This window comes from Fringilla coelebs, assembly GCF_963513975.1.
Source record: "Fringilla coelebs genome assembly, chromosome: Z".
Classification (NCBI taxonomy): domain Eukaryota; kingdom Metazoa; phylum Chordata; class Aves; order Passeriformes; family Fringillidae; genus Fringilla; species Fringilla coelebs.
Window position 1 is genome coordinate 33959638 of NC_140031.1, and position 18185 is coordinate 33977822.

General features: G+C 38.3%; 1 protein-coding gene across 2 annotated transcripts in view; it reads right to left on the reverse strand.

The window, feature by feature from the left end:
* The window catches only part of SLC24A2 (solute carrier family 24 member 2), a gene marked incomplete at both ends in the record, with an annotated part of 101672 nt that overhangs the window by 29825 nt on the left and 53662 nt on the right, over positions 1–18185 (reverse strand). Inside the window, 2 exons of one of the 2 annotated variants that reach the window (XM_084225083.1) lie at positions 2283–2333; positions 17110–17218. In XM_084225083.1, coding sequence (XP_084081209.1) covers positions 2283–2333; positions 17110–17218 — 160 coding nt within the window. The remainder of the gene's footprint in view (positions 1–2282; positions 2334–17109; positions 17219–18185) is intronic. The other variant, XM_084225084.1, reaches the window with a different exon arrangement.

Below are 18185 nucleotides of genomic sequence, written 5' to 3' on the forward strand. Positions count from 1 at the left end.
CAAAGAGAAATGATCAAAACAATAGAAATCAGTTTCTAATCTTTGGAACACAATGGATCTCTGGCCATTAGGCTGAATCTGATTGTGTGTCATAACTTACTTATCCATTAATTCTTGTCCCTTATTGTTCTAATGCAGCACGAAGAATAAATGCACCTGAGTTTCTTTGCTGGAGAACTGAAAGAATATTCTGTATCTCCACTCCAGGCTTGAGGATTGGATATAAGGATGTCACAAAAATAAAAAAATAATTCGATTTGTAACTGGATTTATGTATTCCTGTGACTAAGTTGCTGTGCAAAGGATACAAAAACCTCAGTCATAAAAAGGAAGAGAAAGAAGTAAATGGGTAATGCAAATAAGTGATGCAGAGTGATAGCAACTTAACTTCTGAAAATTGAAACAGAAAGCTGAAAATATAGTACACCTTGATCAAAATACAACTTGTAAGATACACTAATCATTACTTGCCTCGTGAAAGACAAGTGAAAATTATGGTGGTTGTATTTGAGAAGGTAGACCGCATCAGAGACTCTTGTCAATGTTAGTGTTTCTAAAGACAAAGAGCTTCCTTTTTATTTCTGCTACTGGATTTTTCCTGTGGCTGCAGTATGGCTCTGAAATATTTATTCACGAGAAATGCATTCTGAGGTGACATTGAGTACGAAAAGCATTACTTCTGCATAGGCACAGGAATTATATACATCTATATCTATATACATACTGCAACAGGTGTTTCCCTACAAATAACTACATTTAGATGCCAATAGAGTATTTATGAATCTCAGAAGGCTAATTTTGAAATAATAGATATGATACGTCACCATAGAAAATAAAAACCTTAACATACCCACATTTAAGGCTACAATAAGAAATTACCTTTTTATCTTGACTGTATTGAAGACTGAGGTAAAACATACTGCAAAAGCTTTATCTCTGGTAGCCATATCTGAGTGGCCCAGGTTAGTGGCACCTTACAGGTTCTTGAGAGGTGTGTTTAAACAACATAGACAGCACTGTTTGCCTGTTAAAATCTACTTTTCTTATATTGGTACCACCCCTGTGAACCAGATGCTTAATCTGGGCAATGGAGCACAGTGAGGCAAGACCATTCTACGAGCTCAGGCCTGTCACAGATGAAAACAGCATCTTCCAACACCTGGTGCAAAGGTGCATGGAACCACCTCCCTCAGCCAGCCCCAGCACCAGATGGTTATACTGGTGTATCAACAGCAGATACAGAAAGAGGGAAACAGGCGTTATCACTTTCCATCTTCCCTGAGGAATGATCATGAGTAAGTCATGCAATGAAGATTCTCTTAAAACCTTCAAGATTGCTCAACACTAGAAAGCAACTGTGTTTTTAAGAAGAGAGAATTAGAGTATTTGTCTTAAATTCCTAAGAACAAAAACAAGTATGAATAGGTGGCTAACTTTTCTACAGGCCTCAAGATTTTCTCCATCCCCAAACATGCTTCTAATCTCTAAATTTAACATAATGAAAACATCTGTCTGGAATTATAATCAGAAGGATGGACAAGAGGCCTTGATCCTACAGACAATCAGGTCTCAGTTCAGGGATAATTCCAAATTGTAGAAATGCTGATCGCACTAGGACAAAAAGCATGTGTTGGAAATTTAGTATGGAGTTAACTGCTTTCCTGAATTAGTATGATAGAACTGCAGCGCTTTTGAATCAGCAGAAAAATTTCCTGAGATTTCACTGAGCCCTGATTCAGGCTCTAATTACTTCCTTCTTATATTGCTAGAATGAGGATTTCAAACTGCAAATTTTTTGCATTGCAATCAAGCACACAATTAATAGTCCAGGAATAAGCACGCCTAGTTTTTAAAGGTTATTCATTGCTTTTCAATAATACAGTAAACTGAAGTCACTTAGCAATTGTTCTGAGTGATTTGAAAATCCATAAATTAATTTTTCTTCTTGAATGCATTGTAAAACATGGCATCAAATAAGCATCTACAATCTATGTAATAGTGTGCCATATAACTTGCAAGTATGGTTTTGCAGATGTTCTTTGCTAAAAGCATCCCATTGATTTTTCTTACCTGAAATAGCAGAACTGAAATGTTGAAAACAAAGACTTGAAAAAAGAGTTGTAACTGATTGAGCCACCAATGAACACATGCAAAAATGAGTTATTCAAAAATGAAGAAAATGAAAATAGGACCAAGAAAAACAAAAGAAAATGTAAACACAAAGAAGGCACTCAGAGGGCTTCAAAAAAAGCTCATACAAACAATTCTAAAATATTTCTTACCTTCTTCAGTCATTGTGTCATAATATTTTAGGTTTCCATATGATCCAAGCTCTATAACATCACAGTAAAAGACACAGAGATAAGGAACCAGCAGACATTAAAGAAATGTACATGTTTTTGCATGTGCTTCATAAACTGGAACAGTGATTATGCAAAACATTTTCCAGGACAGCGAAACACAGATTACAGAAATGGTACTGCTTTCCCCCTCCAAAATCTCACAAGTCATTGACTTTAGCTGAGGTGTTGAACTTGCTAAAATGAGATGTAGGAGAAGCACTGAAATCTAAAATTTAGCCTTTTCAAGTTTCTTGCCAATTTGGTGCCTTTACATTTGGGAAAAGATAATAAACCTTGAGAGTACCTAAACAGCAGCAATTCTGCAAACTAAGCTCATTTATCATTCCTTAGGTCAGACATTCAAATAGGTCTGTATCCAAATTAAACAAAAAAGTTTCAAACCACATGATTTTAGGAACTGTTCATAATACTGTCTCCCAAACACTGTTTATACCAGTGCTGATATTGACTGGCTTTAGAGGGGCTACTTAATTTAACCACTCTCTTGTCATTTGTGAAATCAGAAAAAAAAATTACTTGTCTCATCAGGTGATATGACACCTAAATTAATTAAATTATTCAGTCTATCTGAAAATATTGCATTACTAGATTCTATCAGGGCAGAAAAAAGAATGGAATGCAGAGGTCTCCAGGTCTGTAGGCCTACTACTATTTCTTTCTGTGTGATAAAATCTTGCATAAAATCACCTTTTTTCTCCAGATGTGGCTTTACACTACTTTTCTTGAAGTGTTTTTTTCTTAACATTTAGCATAATTATTGTGTTTATACATACAACATTATTGTATGTATAAACACAATAATTAATACAAAACAGGACAACGAAAATTTAGTCTCAAGGAGGAATTTGCAAATGGTCTGGCTGAGGAATTTGTGGATGACCACTCATCATTTTTATGAAAAGTTTTGCAACTGAGTTTCTAAGCATCCAGCCTTTGACAGAATGTAACCATTAAAAAGTGGATACTTAACAGTTTGATGATGCTTTTTTCTTTGGAAGTATTCTCTTTCATTTTTATGAAACACCTTAAGCAATTAAATGCAAAACTGTATCAAATTATTTTGTTTTTCAATGATGCATGATGATTTTTCAAGAATTTTTCACAAAAGTGAATTTCAGTATAGACATGGCCATTAGTTTTTAACTGAAAAATACTGTGATGATATAAAATCTGACACTTTGAGAGATACATTAAAAAAAAAAGAAATCTTACATAATTTGCAGAGACAGAGAATGCCTTATGCCATGTATCTAAAATACACAGGGTATTATCATTGGGTTTTTTTCGTAAGTGTGATTGGATTGTAATGATTTTTCATAGGCATATTCTAAAGAAACTTACAAGTATTCATATACTCTTGCTAGTGAAATGTAGTGTCTTACTTGCCCATAAATAAGCCAAATATAATAGGACATTAAGTCTCTCTTAAAGCAAAGAAAAATGTAATTGAAAGACAGAATTTAATATATTGTTTTACAGCAATAAAGATGCATATACTGTTTTTTAAAGTTGTCTTAGTCTTGCAACAAAATCTTTGAAACTGCTAGGATGTATAAGAAGGTACTGTCCTACCATCCTAATTTTAGTCCTTACCTGGAAAGAGCTTCCAGTAACTTCTCAATATAGGCGTCCCTATGTACAGCATTTGGAATTACTTGTCCTATTTAATTAGGGCTCAGTATTTGCTGATTCTACGGGCAGCACCTTTGCTTGTACTTATCCTCACTGATCTTTGCCTTCACGTGTCTGGGGTCTGCCTTGCTAGAACCTGGGCTGAGGCATTCGCCAGAGATTGAGGACAGGACTGGAACACACATGCCAGAAAGGGTCTGCCAAAAGGAGGGTAAAAGCAAATAAAGAAATGGAGACACGTGGAGAACAAAACATTGGAAGAGAGGGACTGCATGAATGAAGCTTGGAAGAACATTGCACCACAGCAACAAACTTCAGAATTAACAGAATAGCATGAAGCTTTTGACTCAGCAGGGGAAGCAGAAGAGATTTCAGAGGAAACCAACAACTGTGAATTCTAAATTTCAAAACAAAAAACCAAAAAAAATGGGGTGGCAGCAAGGCAGGACATTTCCACACTGGCAATCCCATTTAAATCTATTTACTTCCCATCTGAAGGGAGAGATAAAAGACAAACAGTAAAGAAAAAAAAGGGTCAATCTGACCTTACAGAGACCAAAAAAGATGAGAGACAAGGTGATGCATGACAGTGAATGATGCTGATGATAATCATGTTCTGGGAAGTTCAGAAATTCAACACACCAAGGATTATACTAGGTTAATTCCTGCAGTTAGCAAAATTATTTCCAGGAAAACTCCAATCTTGCTGGTGAGATTATGTTCTCCAAAGCTTAAAGTCCTATACTCAGAGTGGAACTCTTTATACAATCATCAGCTCACTGACTGCAATGCACTACCCAGAAAACATCAGCTGCATGTATTCACATGTATTATATTTGAGGGTTTTAAGATTACTTAGGTCAGTGCTGCTTGGCAGCATGACAGATCTGCCTCTACACTGTCTGCCTCCAATATATGTTTACTTCTGCTGTAAAATTTGGACTAAATCTGCTCTTTGTTTTTTATTTCTCCTGTTATACCAAGATATACCCTGTTTAATATAACTTTGAGTAAACAGAAAACGAAGTACTTTTCAGGAAAAAAACCCCACTGTATTGGAAAAATTTCTCAGCTTTAGAAGTATACTTTTTTGACATGGAATTGAAAAGGCTACTTGAAAAATTATCCCCAAATCCAATACAATTAAAATTTGACAATTCCATTTTTGTGAACATGGTATGCAATTTCTATGGTGAGGTCATAGTAGATAGACTGGACGGCAGCCAGTGCCTGCATCCCTGCTGGTCCCATGAAACAAAGAGGATGCAGAGATGCAGCTTAACAGCTGATCCCCAGCAGTTACAGTCACTGAATTAATTTGTTCCCTTCTGCGTATTTTTACACCAGAAAAGAACAGAAGGTTCCTGGTAATCCTGACTGACATTCCTGAAGGATTACAGCAACATTTGTCTTACTACATACTGTTCTCTACTGTGTTTGTAGGTGTCACACCACATCAAAGCAAACAAAAAAATATCGTTGGTTAATGGGGTTAAGTTATTTGTGATTTCAAATTACATTCAAGACTCCAAGCATGGCTTTACCAAGAGAAAAGTCCTGCCTGACCAATTTAGTGACCTTCTGCAATGGAGTGACTACATCAGTGGACAAGGGAAGAGCTACAGATGTCACTTATGTGGACTTCTGTAAGATCCCCTCATGCTCCCTCTCACTGAATTGGGGAGAGATGCATCTGTGTTAGTGGAAAGAAATTGACTGGACGGTTGCATCCAGAGTGTGGTGGTCAACTGCTCAGAGTCCTGATGGATGCTGGCAATGAGTGGCGTCCCTCTGAGATCAGTCTTAATTAATATCTTCATCAAGTACATTGACCGGGGAGATCAAGCACGTTCTCAGAAAGTTTGAAAACAACATCAAGCTAAGTGATGCAGTTGCCACATCCGAAGGACAAGATGTCCTTCAGAGGGATCAGGACAAATGGGAATGGGAATTTCATAAGGTTCAACAAAACCAAATGCAAGGTGCTGCACCTGGGTTGGGGCAGCCCCTGGTTCCAACACAGGCTGGGGGATGAACAGATGGAGAGCAGCCCTGTGAGAAGGACTTGGGGGTGCTGGTGGGTGAGAGCCTGGACATGACCCAGCCATGGGCACTGCCAGCCCAGAGAGCCAGACGTGTCCTGGGCTGCATCCAGAGCAGGGTGGGCAGCAGGGCCAGGGAGGGGATTCTGCCCCTCTGCTCTGCTCTGCTGAGACCCCACCTGCAGGGCTGCATCAGCTCTGGGGTCCCAGCACAGGAAGGACATGGAACTGATGGACAGAGTCCACAGAAGGGCCACCAAGAGATTAGAGGCATGGGGCACCTCTCCTATGAAGACAGAACATTTGGGTTGTTTAGCATATAGAAGAAAAGGCTCTGAGAAGACCATAGAGGAGCCTGTTACTTAAAGGGGAACTGCAAAAAAACGGGGACAAACTTTTTAGTAGGAGTTACTGTGGTAGAAAGAAAGTAGATTCACACTAGACATAAGGAAGGTATTTTTTATATGGAGGATGTTGAATTAATGGCCCAGGTTGTTCAGAGAGATGAGGTAAATGCCCCATGTCTGGATATTTTCAAAGTCAAGATGTACAGGGCTCTGAGCAACCTGACTGGTTGAACATGTGCCTGCTCATTGCAGGGAGATTGTACTAGATGATCTTTAAACATCCACTGCAACCAAACTCTTCTATGATTCTATTAAATAAGATAGCTAATAACTCAATTTATTTTACTCTTAGTAAGTACAGTACATACTGTCCGTGATGAAATACTCATTTCTGTCTTTTAAGTATATAGCCCCGGGCTGCCATAGAGGAAAAGCAGAACCGATATTTCTCTTCACTCTCCTGCGACTAAGATCTCGGATGCAGACTGCAGCTGACCCAAGTAAGGCTGAAATGAGCCTGTCTCAGAGTTTCTAGAACTACTCATAAGCCATACAGCTATTTTAGAGACAGCAACCTGCATTATTAAAGGTATGCATCCCGTCATGGAAAAGTCAGACTCTGACTTTTGTCAGAAATGCATCCCTTCACGTAAAGTCAGACTCTCAAATTAAAGAGACTAAATTGTTTATTTCTTCAACAAGCACAAGACTTTCACTTTGCATAAAAAATGTATTTATATGAGAATACATGTCACACTCCTCCAAGTTCATTAAAAGCTTCAAAGTTGATATATCAATTATTCCAAACAAAACTGGTAAAGAGAAATTGCTGATGGCAACCCCATAATTTTTAGCACAATTACATGGATGTATTTACTAGACACTCCCTTTGTTTGACTTCTATAGTCATGAAGGTGTCAAGGCTTTTTAAATTTGCATATTTAAAAAAGAAGGCAAAAAAATTGGTCAAAGGAATTAGAGGAATTCATATGATAATGTCAAGGAGCACAATGATGTCTTTACTGTTTTTTCTGCTAGATGTCAAGGTTTTGAGAAAATTTAATTAGATGATCAGTCTTATCCAAAAACAGAAAAAAGAGGCCACTTTAAAACTTTTATAGATAAGTTGTAGTGACTATCCAAACTAAACTGGATTCAAAGTTGGATTTGTTTCAGCAATGATGTTAGATTAGGAACAAAGATCTCTTGATGCTAAGAACTGGTGAAAGATCTAGTGAAGATTAAAACTGTTTAATGTTACAGTTTTGAAATTAGAGTCCTGGCCTCTAAGAGATCTTTTACAAAAGAAAATGCCTTTTTACTTACACTATTAGAGGAAAAACACACCAAAAAAGTCCCATCAACTGAAGGCTACCAGGAATTGTGAATTTTAAAAAGAAAGAATTATTTGAAATTAATTTTTTTCAGCAAATCTCATCTTATTCTGACTCCTATAATTTACAAACTTCCTAAACCTCTTAGCTTTCTCGCTGAGTAATTATATCCCATCTGCTGAAAAGTGGGACTGCTGTGGCGGTTTGTAGGTAGTATCATTGCAGAATGCAGAGTAGAGAAAACAATTATTCCTTTAAAAAGCAAAATACTTATTCTCGTACTACATCTGGATAATCAGATGCTGTACCCTACATTTTCACTGGTGGATCTTCCAGCTGCCAGTTCTTCAAAAATGGAGGCTTTGCCATTGAGCTATTTCAGTGGAAAATACAAAAAGATCCCTTTTGGATATAAGTAATACAGTTTAAAATGACATTGAATTGTAGAATTACAATTTTTTTTGCTTATACTATTACCAGAACTGCTTTATTAATAGTCCTAAACAGACACAGAAAATAATATAAATGGAGTCTTTCAGGTACTTGGCTGGGATCATGCTTGTATTTAAATATTCATGACTTCCTTGCATGCTCTGTAGGAAACCCCAAAAAGAATACACTGTCTGAAGAACAGGGCAACACTGGTGAAAATTATGGAGAAGAGAAACAAGAATTCTGCCTGCAGTGGATTGAGTGGATTAAAGTTAAAACAAGAAAAGAGGTCATGCAGAAGTAAATTGTTGTGAAAACTGACAACAAAACCAACACAAGGATTATATTTCAGATTCAAAACTAAATCAAAAAGGCATCAGAAAATTTTCCTTATTTAACTTTTTCCACCTACAAAGATCAATATGGATTTTAAAGAGAGACCTATGCTTCAATTTTATGTAAGTAGAAATCTTCTCAATGAAGATTTCAACAATGAGTTGTGCCTTCTCTCTGAGTCCTGGGAACCTCTGAAGATAACCAGATCTGACACTTACTGCTACAGAGTTGGAGAGCATTAACAAACAACATTAACACAGAACTGCCCTTTCTGAGAGAAATCTGCAAGGCTTTCCTTGCCCACCAAGTTATGTGTAACAAAAACACAACGAGTTTTTAATATCTGTGGGTAGGATAAAAGTTGGAAGCCCACTCACCCTATAGTCATGGAAGTGCAGACTGTTACCTAGAAAAAGCAAGACCTACATGCCCAAAGTATGACAAGAATGAAATGGTTCCTGTATGTAAGCTAAATAGATCCACTCAGCAAAATATTTATACTGTTAATGTCTACTTCTTTGGTCGTCACTATATATTTATGATACACATATAAAAAAATCAGTGGAACCAAAACCTCGTAATAAAATTCTCTTCACCAGCCCAAGACATCATTTTTCTCTATGCCAAAATCACACATTTTTGTAGACAGCTCAGGTTCCGCAGCTGTTACAGCGACATTTATATCTTCTGTGTGTTACATGGAAGTTTGTAAATACAACTGCTATCCATTCTTGGCTTTGAAATCCTAAGTAATACTGTAGGAAACAGCTATCTAATTTCTCTCCCTCTCTTTCTGACAGATATGAACTAGGCTATCTAAAATACTGTCTCTGCCTATTTAAATAGATGTTCCCTTAGCTGCATGTAACCCATATGGGTTTCTACTCTACCTGTGCTGTTGCTGACTCTGGCATCATGGGGTGTTTGATGTTGGAGATACTTTTAAAATACTCATCTCATCTACATTGTCACAGAACCTCAGGTATCTAAGCTAGGAGCACAATTTTGGTGGTCTCTACCAGAGCGGAGACATAGTGAAAGGTGAAAGAAGGCCTTGCTGGAGAATGATGTGCCTCACTGCTTCACCTATCTCATTTAGCTGTTTGGAAGCTTCCCCAGGAAAAAGCTTTCTTCTTGCAAATGACTGCATGGAGAGTCATGGCACCGAAAGCAAGAAAGGCGCCACTGCAGCAACGGTGACCAGCAGCAAGCAGCCTTAGGGTGCTCCACCAGGGAGAGCACTGCCACCAGGTCAAGGAGCTGGCATTTTGTTTCCACCAGGGCTCATGAGACATAGGTGGGTGCTGGGACTAGTCCCAGGCTCACCAGTACAGTTATAGACATACCAGAACCAGTCCAGCACTGGGCCACAAAGATTATGAGGGGACTGGAGCACTTCTCATCAGAGGAGAGGCTGAGAGCTAGGACTGTTCAGCCTGGCATAAATATATATATATGGGATGGGAGAGCAAGAACAAAAGGGAGCAACACTTCCCTCAGAAGTGCCCATTGACAGGGGAAGAGTCAATGGAGATGAATTAAAACCAGAAAATTCCATTCAGACACGTATTAGGATGACGAGCAAACACTGAATTGTGTCTCCATTTATGAACATTTTCAAATCATGACTGGAAGCTGTCATAGTCAGCTGAAGCTGATCCTGCTTGAGCAGGGGATTGGACTAGCTGGATTCTGTAATGCAAAATGTCCCTTTCAACCTAAACGAGAAAAACCACATCACTTTTGTGAAAGCTAGACACATAAAAAGAGTATGAGTATCTGCCTGACATGACACTACACTCTGAAGGTTAGCCTAATAGTCCTTTTCATTGGTTTCCCAACATCATATCAAACTGAAATACTATAGGAAGGAATTAAAGAGAAAACACTGTATTATAATTAATAGCTACTAATTTGTATCCAAGCCTGGCATGGAGCCCCCATCTTCTCTGGCAGAAATCCCTTGCAAACATTTCAGTCTGCAGCTGAGAGGAGAGCCAGAATGGTCTGAGGACTGTGCTCAGAGGACTGTTTTTCCTTGATAGAACAGAAGAAGAGCCAAGGACAAGCTGGGTAAGAAGAAGGACGCTCAGCTTCTTTACAGGCCTATGGGTATGCCTAAAGGATGCTCAAGAACGCTGAAGGATTTTAAAGCAGACATAGTTAATAACATAGAAAGTTACTTCTATAGGTTTTGTCTAGATTTCCATATTTCTTCATGTTAAATAAAATACTTTTGTGCCTATATAGTTCTGAAGATGTATTTCTTTCTTCTCTGGCATGGTGCTAGGAAGTGGTGAGGGCACACCTCGAGTGCTGTGCCCAGCTCTGGCCCCTCAGTTTGGGAAGGACATTGAGACGCTCGAGTGCATCCAGGGGAGGACAACAAGGCTGGAGAGGGGCTGGGAACACAAACCCTGTGAGGAACGACTGAGGGAGCTGGGGCGGCTCAGCCTGGAAGAAAGGAGACTCAGGGGTGACCTTGTCACTCTCTACAAACTCCTGAACGGTGGGTGCAGTCAGGTGGGGTTGGTCTCTTTCTCCAGGTAGCAATGACAGAATGAGAGGACACAATCTTAAGCTGTGCTAGGGGAAGTTTAGGTTGGATGTCAAAAACAATTTTTCACTGAAAGCATGATTGGGCACTGGAATGGTCTGCCCAGGGAGATGGTGGAGTCACTGTCGATGGAGTTATTTAAAAAAGGCTGGAAGTGCACTCGGTGCCATGGTTTAGTTGATGAGGAGGTGTTAGGTGATAGGTTGGACTCTATGATCTCAAAGGTATTTTCCAACCCAGTTCATTCTGTGATTCTCTGATTCTGCTCTTCTGTGAAGTGCACTCAAGTCCTGCTGCATAACAGAATCAAAGAATGGTTAAGGTTGAAAAAGATTTCTGAGACCCATATTCTGGAGATGAGGAAAGTGGAAGTGCTCAGGCTACTACAACCATTCAAGAGCTGAGCATTACCCATGAGTTGGTGTAAGCTGAGCTGCCTGGCCTTACTCCTCTGAGGATATAGCAAATAAACAGCTTCAGGCAAACAAGGTTTCCAATGGCACCAATGGTAGTGAGCACAGACATGATGGTGCATCTCACCTAGGCCATGGGAAGACTAAGAACATGAGTTTTTTGCAAAATGAGACAAAAACTAGGAGGATGTTGAGTAACCATTCAGACAAAGGCTCTGCCAGATGTCTTTTGGGCGAGCTGACAGTTTCCATGCCATCCAAGAAAAGTACCCAAGCAGCTGGAGCAAATGAAGCAGAACAGTTTGCAGTGAATGGAAAAGTTGGAAAATTCTTAAGACCAATATGTAGGAACACAACAGCATCTACCAAGTCATTATAAATAATTCACTACTATGTCAAAAACTTTGAGTGTTCTTCTTTATTTTCCTGAGAAGTATGATCACAGGTTTTCTTTTCTTTTTTTTTTGACAGAACAGTGACAGTACTGCATTTTTCTGTGTTCAGTGAAGGAAGTGAGAGAATTGTAAGCTCAGCTTTATGTAACAGAAGGTTACTTCTCTCACCAATAACATGCACCATATTTATATCTTCAAAAAAAAAAAAAGTACAGGTTATAAGATAAACAATTCATTTTTTACAGAAGTATGTCCTGTAGTTTTCCATTTTGGAAATAGGACTCAAGATGGGAATAGGAGAAAATTGCCAAAGATTCCTACTTCTCACTGGGGACCAAGCCATGACAGAGATTTATATCACACCCACTTTCATGCAGAGGATGTCATTTGCATCTGAGTTATAGCCTTGTCACAGAGAGCAAGAAAGTCAGCAACTAGCTAAATCCTCACTTGCAGGAGATGTTTTGCTGGCCTGTGGCACCTTATCAGCAGGCAGCAAAGGGGTGCTATGATAATGAAAAGATCTCATTCTTCCTGTATCTTGATAAAGCTTGCGCAAAAATTGCACTGGTGCTCTAAATCCTCACTTCAGTGCTGGTATCTTCCTTGCTCAACAGAGTACCTGTAGAAGCCTCCAGAGAGAAAATGCTCCCTCCACACTTCTGAAGGAATCATCTTTACAGCAACTTACAGCTTATAGGGAGAAGGTAAGGTTACTATTCATGGCACACTTTTGTAAAAAATACTTAACCATCTTACTGTTGCCCTGCTCCTACTCCAAAACAAGAGCCATCTTCCATTAAAAAATGTAGAGATGTTTGTAAAACCTACATTTTCATAACCCAGGAAGATCCCTTTCAAAACTAGGACAAAGGTATCTGAGGTACAGAACTCAAAGAAAACAGCTACAAGTGATCAATGATTGTCATGATTTATGTTCAGGTTGCTTGGATTTTGGACTGGGGCCCAACCAACACAGCAGGTCAGATGATGGCATCCTTATTCATACGGGTAATGTTGTTATGAACAGACCAGCTGGATTGCAAGACTAGCACTTAAGCAGAAGCAAATATGGCATAGGATTTCCTGGGGATTAATGACTGGCTGAGAGTTGATGATAGCCAGAAACACAGGCAGTCATTAATCTTAATCCTCAGGAAATGATGTCTATCAAGGTCATTATTTCTGTAATAAAATAAAAGCAAACAAATACCTAACGTCATATAGATATTTATACTTTTAATGAATGATGACGTCTCAGCTGTAATGTAATGTTCATGTCCTGTTAACAAAGATCCTACACATTCACCTGCTAGAGTGGCTGAACTCTTATCTTCTTATAAGCTTTATGCTGAGACCAAGATTTTGAAGGGGAGAAGCCTTCCTTGTCTAGACTGCTAAATCCACAGCATGACTGCACACCTGCCTGAATATAAAGAGCCAAATATCCAGCAGCTCCCACTGATCTCAGATATTACTCATCTGTCAGAGGTGGGCTGAACACCTTGCAAGCCTGCTGATTCTGGAGAGTTTGCAAGTTGGCTTTTACAAGACAGCCACAAGCCGTACAAAGCCACATTTATGTGAAAAGGGAAAAGGAAGGACAGGTTCATAAGTGTGTAATAGTACATACGGACTGCTCTCTTTATCAACGTCTTTGGAAAGTAAATCTTACTCTCTCATTTCATGTTATCCTACTTGCAATCAAGTGCATTTTTAATATGCTTGCAATTGCAGTCGAGGTTGGTTCTGACTTCACAAATGAATTATTCAGAAGTAAATTTGATGAGCTGGTTTTCTATAAATACACTGAATGTTAATGCAGTAATAATGGTGTGTAGGTCAAGCTGATCTTTAACAGTCACATGGCCTGTTTATATACTCTTTACTGCTTTTGCTACCAAGAGGATGCAGATGGGACTTCTTCTCTGTCACCCCTGCAAAATCCACATAACTCCAAATGACAGTGCAGTGCGTCTTTTGATGCCCCCATTTCCCTTGCAATTGTTCAAGGGAATATAACGGGGAATTTTATTACTGACTTAAAGAGATCTCTCAGCAGCAGTGCAAAAATTAGAAATGTAACTTCTAAAGGCAATATTTGATCTAGAAGCCCTCAAGAATCAAGCACAGAGCTCCCAGACTTTAGCCACACTTTTCCAGGCACTGCAAACACAGTTCACTTGGCTGTGACAGCCACAGAGCTGCTGGTGTCTGATGGGGAAGTGATCTGACTGAGGGACCCAGCAGTCCAGAAAGAGAGCGTTGCTGAAGGAGCCATCTCATGGGAGAAGGCTGAAAGAAGGAAGAAGTAAATGCTAGAGAAATGCAGGAAAAGAAAATGAGACAAGAAGGAGGAAGATGTCAGGAGTATGCCCAAGCACGGGGGCTGCCAGGGTCCCTGTGTATATGGTAGCTTTGATAGACACCTTTCAAACTTTTTTTTTTATTTGACAGTGGCACTTTTTAATGCTGTCATAAACTGTTCTTTTTCTGCAAATCCAACAGATTCAGCAAATGATGCAATGTTTTTGACCTATTGATCTAAGTCATCATCTGGCAGAAATACTGAGGAAATTTAAGCTGACTAAAGCAAGAATGAAAAATTTTTATAACATCTTTCTGCTATTCCTTTGAGTCTGATCCATACTTGCATCAAATGATTTGGAAGAAACCCTTTAGCCTCATAGGTCATGCAGCAGGTCCGTTGTCATTCGTTATATGAGTGCAGTAGAGCTAATTTTCTTTGCTTACTCAAAACTCAAAACTGTTGAGTTTTTTTGGTAGAGGAAAGGACTTGTAAATTGGAGAAAGCCACATGGGCCAGAGAAAGGCACCAGGTACTCCTTTACATTTCTACATCTCCCCAGATAATGGGGTTATAGTGCAAAGGACTGATTTCTCAGACACTTAATAAACACTATTCCTTTCAATTTGTAATAATGAAATGTTATCAGCTTAAAAATTACTTAGCTGGCATGGTAAGACTTTTAAAATAAAGATGATGCACCAATTTCGTTCTTCAATGTCTTATACACAGATTAAAACACAAAAAGATGCAGAGAAATTTTGGTTGGTAAAATTCACACAGATCCAAGTAGATAATTAATATTGTATACAGTAGGTACCCATATCCATTTTCAAACATAGTTTTTAAGTGAATGTAAGATTAAAATACAATGACATCCAAATGTATTAAATAGCATTACCTGCCTCAACCTGACGCAGTATTTACATAAAACGAAATTTTTCTTTCATGGAAGTTTGCAGAATAAACTGAATACAGAATAATTAATGCAGAAGCTCAAAAGCTTAAATTCTCAGAAAACAACATAAGTGTGTTCAGTGGAGACATCCAGTACTCCTCCTGTTTACCCTCCAAACTGCCTGCTGTGCAAAAGATCTTGAAAGCTGAGTCTGTGTACAAATGAGGTGGTGCCTCAGAAAAGGTTAACATTTTGTGTGACAGAAACATAGATGCATTTTTCTCAGATTTTTCCTACAGTCAAAAGTCTGTTTATAAAAAGCTAAAACCAGAGTTCCATATGCAAAAACAAGTGATTGAATGAATTGCACTTTCATGCTCCTATGAAATAAAATTTGAATTCTGTAAAGTCAGCAAAAGCTAGAAATACTGGCTTCTTTGTCTATACCAACTTAAATATCTGCACATACATAGGCTATTTTCCAGCAGCTTTTTGGCCATTTCTTCATGGAAGTTTTGCATTAAAATATAGAGTTTACTGTAAATGTAAGTAGATTCTTTTTCCCCGTTGTAAATTTAACTCAGTGTGTTAGTTTTAATGAAAAGTCTAGATAATGAAATGGCTACTGCCTTGCACTTCCTTCAAAGTCAGAATATATTTCTATTCCCAATTTTTTTAAAGAGTATTACTTCCAGGACAAATGTAAGACTTGGGGAAGGAAAAAATCTGTAAGCAGTGAAGTACTACGTGTGAAAAGCCCTGAAGAAAATGTTACTGGATTAATTTAAGTAAGATTTATGCATTGCAAACATCTCTATCAATCCACAATCAATCCATTGTTTCAATTGTATCAATCATTTTACTGACACAATGAAAACCAGAATTGAGTTACTTGACAAACTTAATTATAAGTAATAACTGTTTGTCAGAAGTGTAGGGCTTTTGTCTCTCTCAAGATGAATTTCAGATTTCAAACACCTTTTGTCCTTCACTGTCATGAAGGGGGAAGCCTCTGGATCGCACTACACAGTGAGAGCTTACTACAGCAGAAAAGTAGACAGCTCTGAACACTGAACAAGCTATGTATGGGAAACAAGTGAAATAAGCCTGAGCAATGGAAATGATCTTATTCTCAATTTACATTAGGTTCAAATTGTGCTCCAGTCAACAATTCTAGCTTTCTTGTAGTCTCCAATCTGTCATGTATGCTCATGTGAAGTGCTGTACATATTTTTTGGCCCCTGAAGTTTGAAAGGTCTGTCAGTAATATTTTAGGTCTCTTTAGAACATCTCTATTCCTTCACAAGTGCTATTTCTCAAGACAACTATTACTGCAGCAAGAGAAGTCCGACACACACACACAGACATCAAATAACACAGGGCCTGGAATTTTTTTGGTTTTTCTACTAGATCTGAGAGTCAGATCACCCCACAACTACAAAGCCAATATGGTTTTCCTGCCAGCTTCTCAGATCAAAGCAGTGGTCTTCTTGCTAATTTGTCAAAGAAACAATAAATTACACCACACTTGGATAAAGCAAGTAAACCGTTTACATACATGTAACACAGAGGTATGTTGGCTGCATTTTTATTAATGTCAGTATTAAACAACCTGAAGTCAAATCAACAGATTCTCATTCTTTTCTACAGTGCACAAGACAAATTATCTGTCATTGTGACTTTTTTTTTAATAAAATCAAAACCAGGGAAGAAAACAAACAAAAACCTTGATGAAAGTACAGGACAATGTAGTTTGTGTAGCTTTTACGTTGCTGCTGAAGCCAGGAGAGAAAAGAATCAGTATTTATGCACTGACCAGGTGACCAGCTTTATTTTTACTGAAATGAACACATTTCCTAAGTTGGAAGTCTTGGTGTGAGTATGTATATCACACCACAACTGTGTGTAACTCTCAGAAAATCCAGACACATTCAGAAAAGACTGATGAAAGCAAGAGAATGCAAAAAACAGTTTCATGGAGAGACAGGAAAAAAAGCATTTGTTTGCTTTTGCACCAGAAAGCAAAAAAAACCCCAAAATTAATAGGCATACCTTCGGCAAGTGGGTCAAGTGTGTGAATCATGAGCTGGAAGATGCTGTTCCTCATCAGACTGTTGTGGAGAGATGCAGAGCTTCCTCCCCGCTGGAGACGGGGCTTGGTCTAGGATAAAAAATATGATGAAGAATTTAGGGTCTTTTTTGGGTTTTTTTGTGGAAAGATGTCTAAACAATATGAATTAATCTCACACCTCACTGCATAATGAAACATTTTGAACTATCGACTATAGTGGGTTATTTTAAGCTACAGACTTTATCACCCATTGCCATCACTACAGATAATTTCTCTGGAGGAGATGGATTGTTAGAACAGCCATTAGTCTCGCAGGACTCAGGAAAAAAACATGGCAAAAAGAATCCTTCCTTGTGAAAACTCATAAAGTGTTAAGAAAATTAAAACCTCATACTTGCTTCAGGAAGAATTAACAATTTGTTTCTTTGTAGAACCTTTTGCTTGAACCCCTGAAGTAAATTATAATTTTTGTAATTTATATAATTTATAATTTATAATTTTTATAATTACTTCAGTACATTGCAAATACGTGTATGATCAAAACCAGGGAGAAAAAGGGCAGACAGTAGTACTCTTTTTTAATGGCACTCAGCTTCAGTGCTTCCAACTTTCAGTCAGAAACATGCTCCTTGCTTTGGCTGGATCCACTGAAGTCTTATGGCAAAAAGAGATTGAAAGCATGGTGAGGCAGTACAGACATCTACAGCAATGACTCTAATGTGCAAAGCATCTTTTGCATGCTTGTAATGAAATAGAAAACATACTCTGAGATTCTGTTCCCCATGCAATTGTCTAGTACAATAATCACTGCGCTGTATATTTTTCAGAGAGTAAGACTCTTTCGTGGCTGTTTGCTTCAATAAAAAGGATAGTGAGAGCCAGTAGACTACTGACTAGAAAGACCCTGAAATCCAATTAGAGGGGAAAAACCAACACTGAAAAAAATAATATTTACCAATAATACATGGATTAATCTTTGGTATCATACACATAAAAAGTGATAAATTATAGAAACCAATAAAGAAGATTAATTCGCTGCTTTATGTTTGGATTTAAA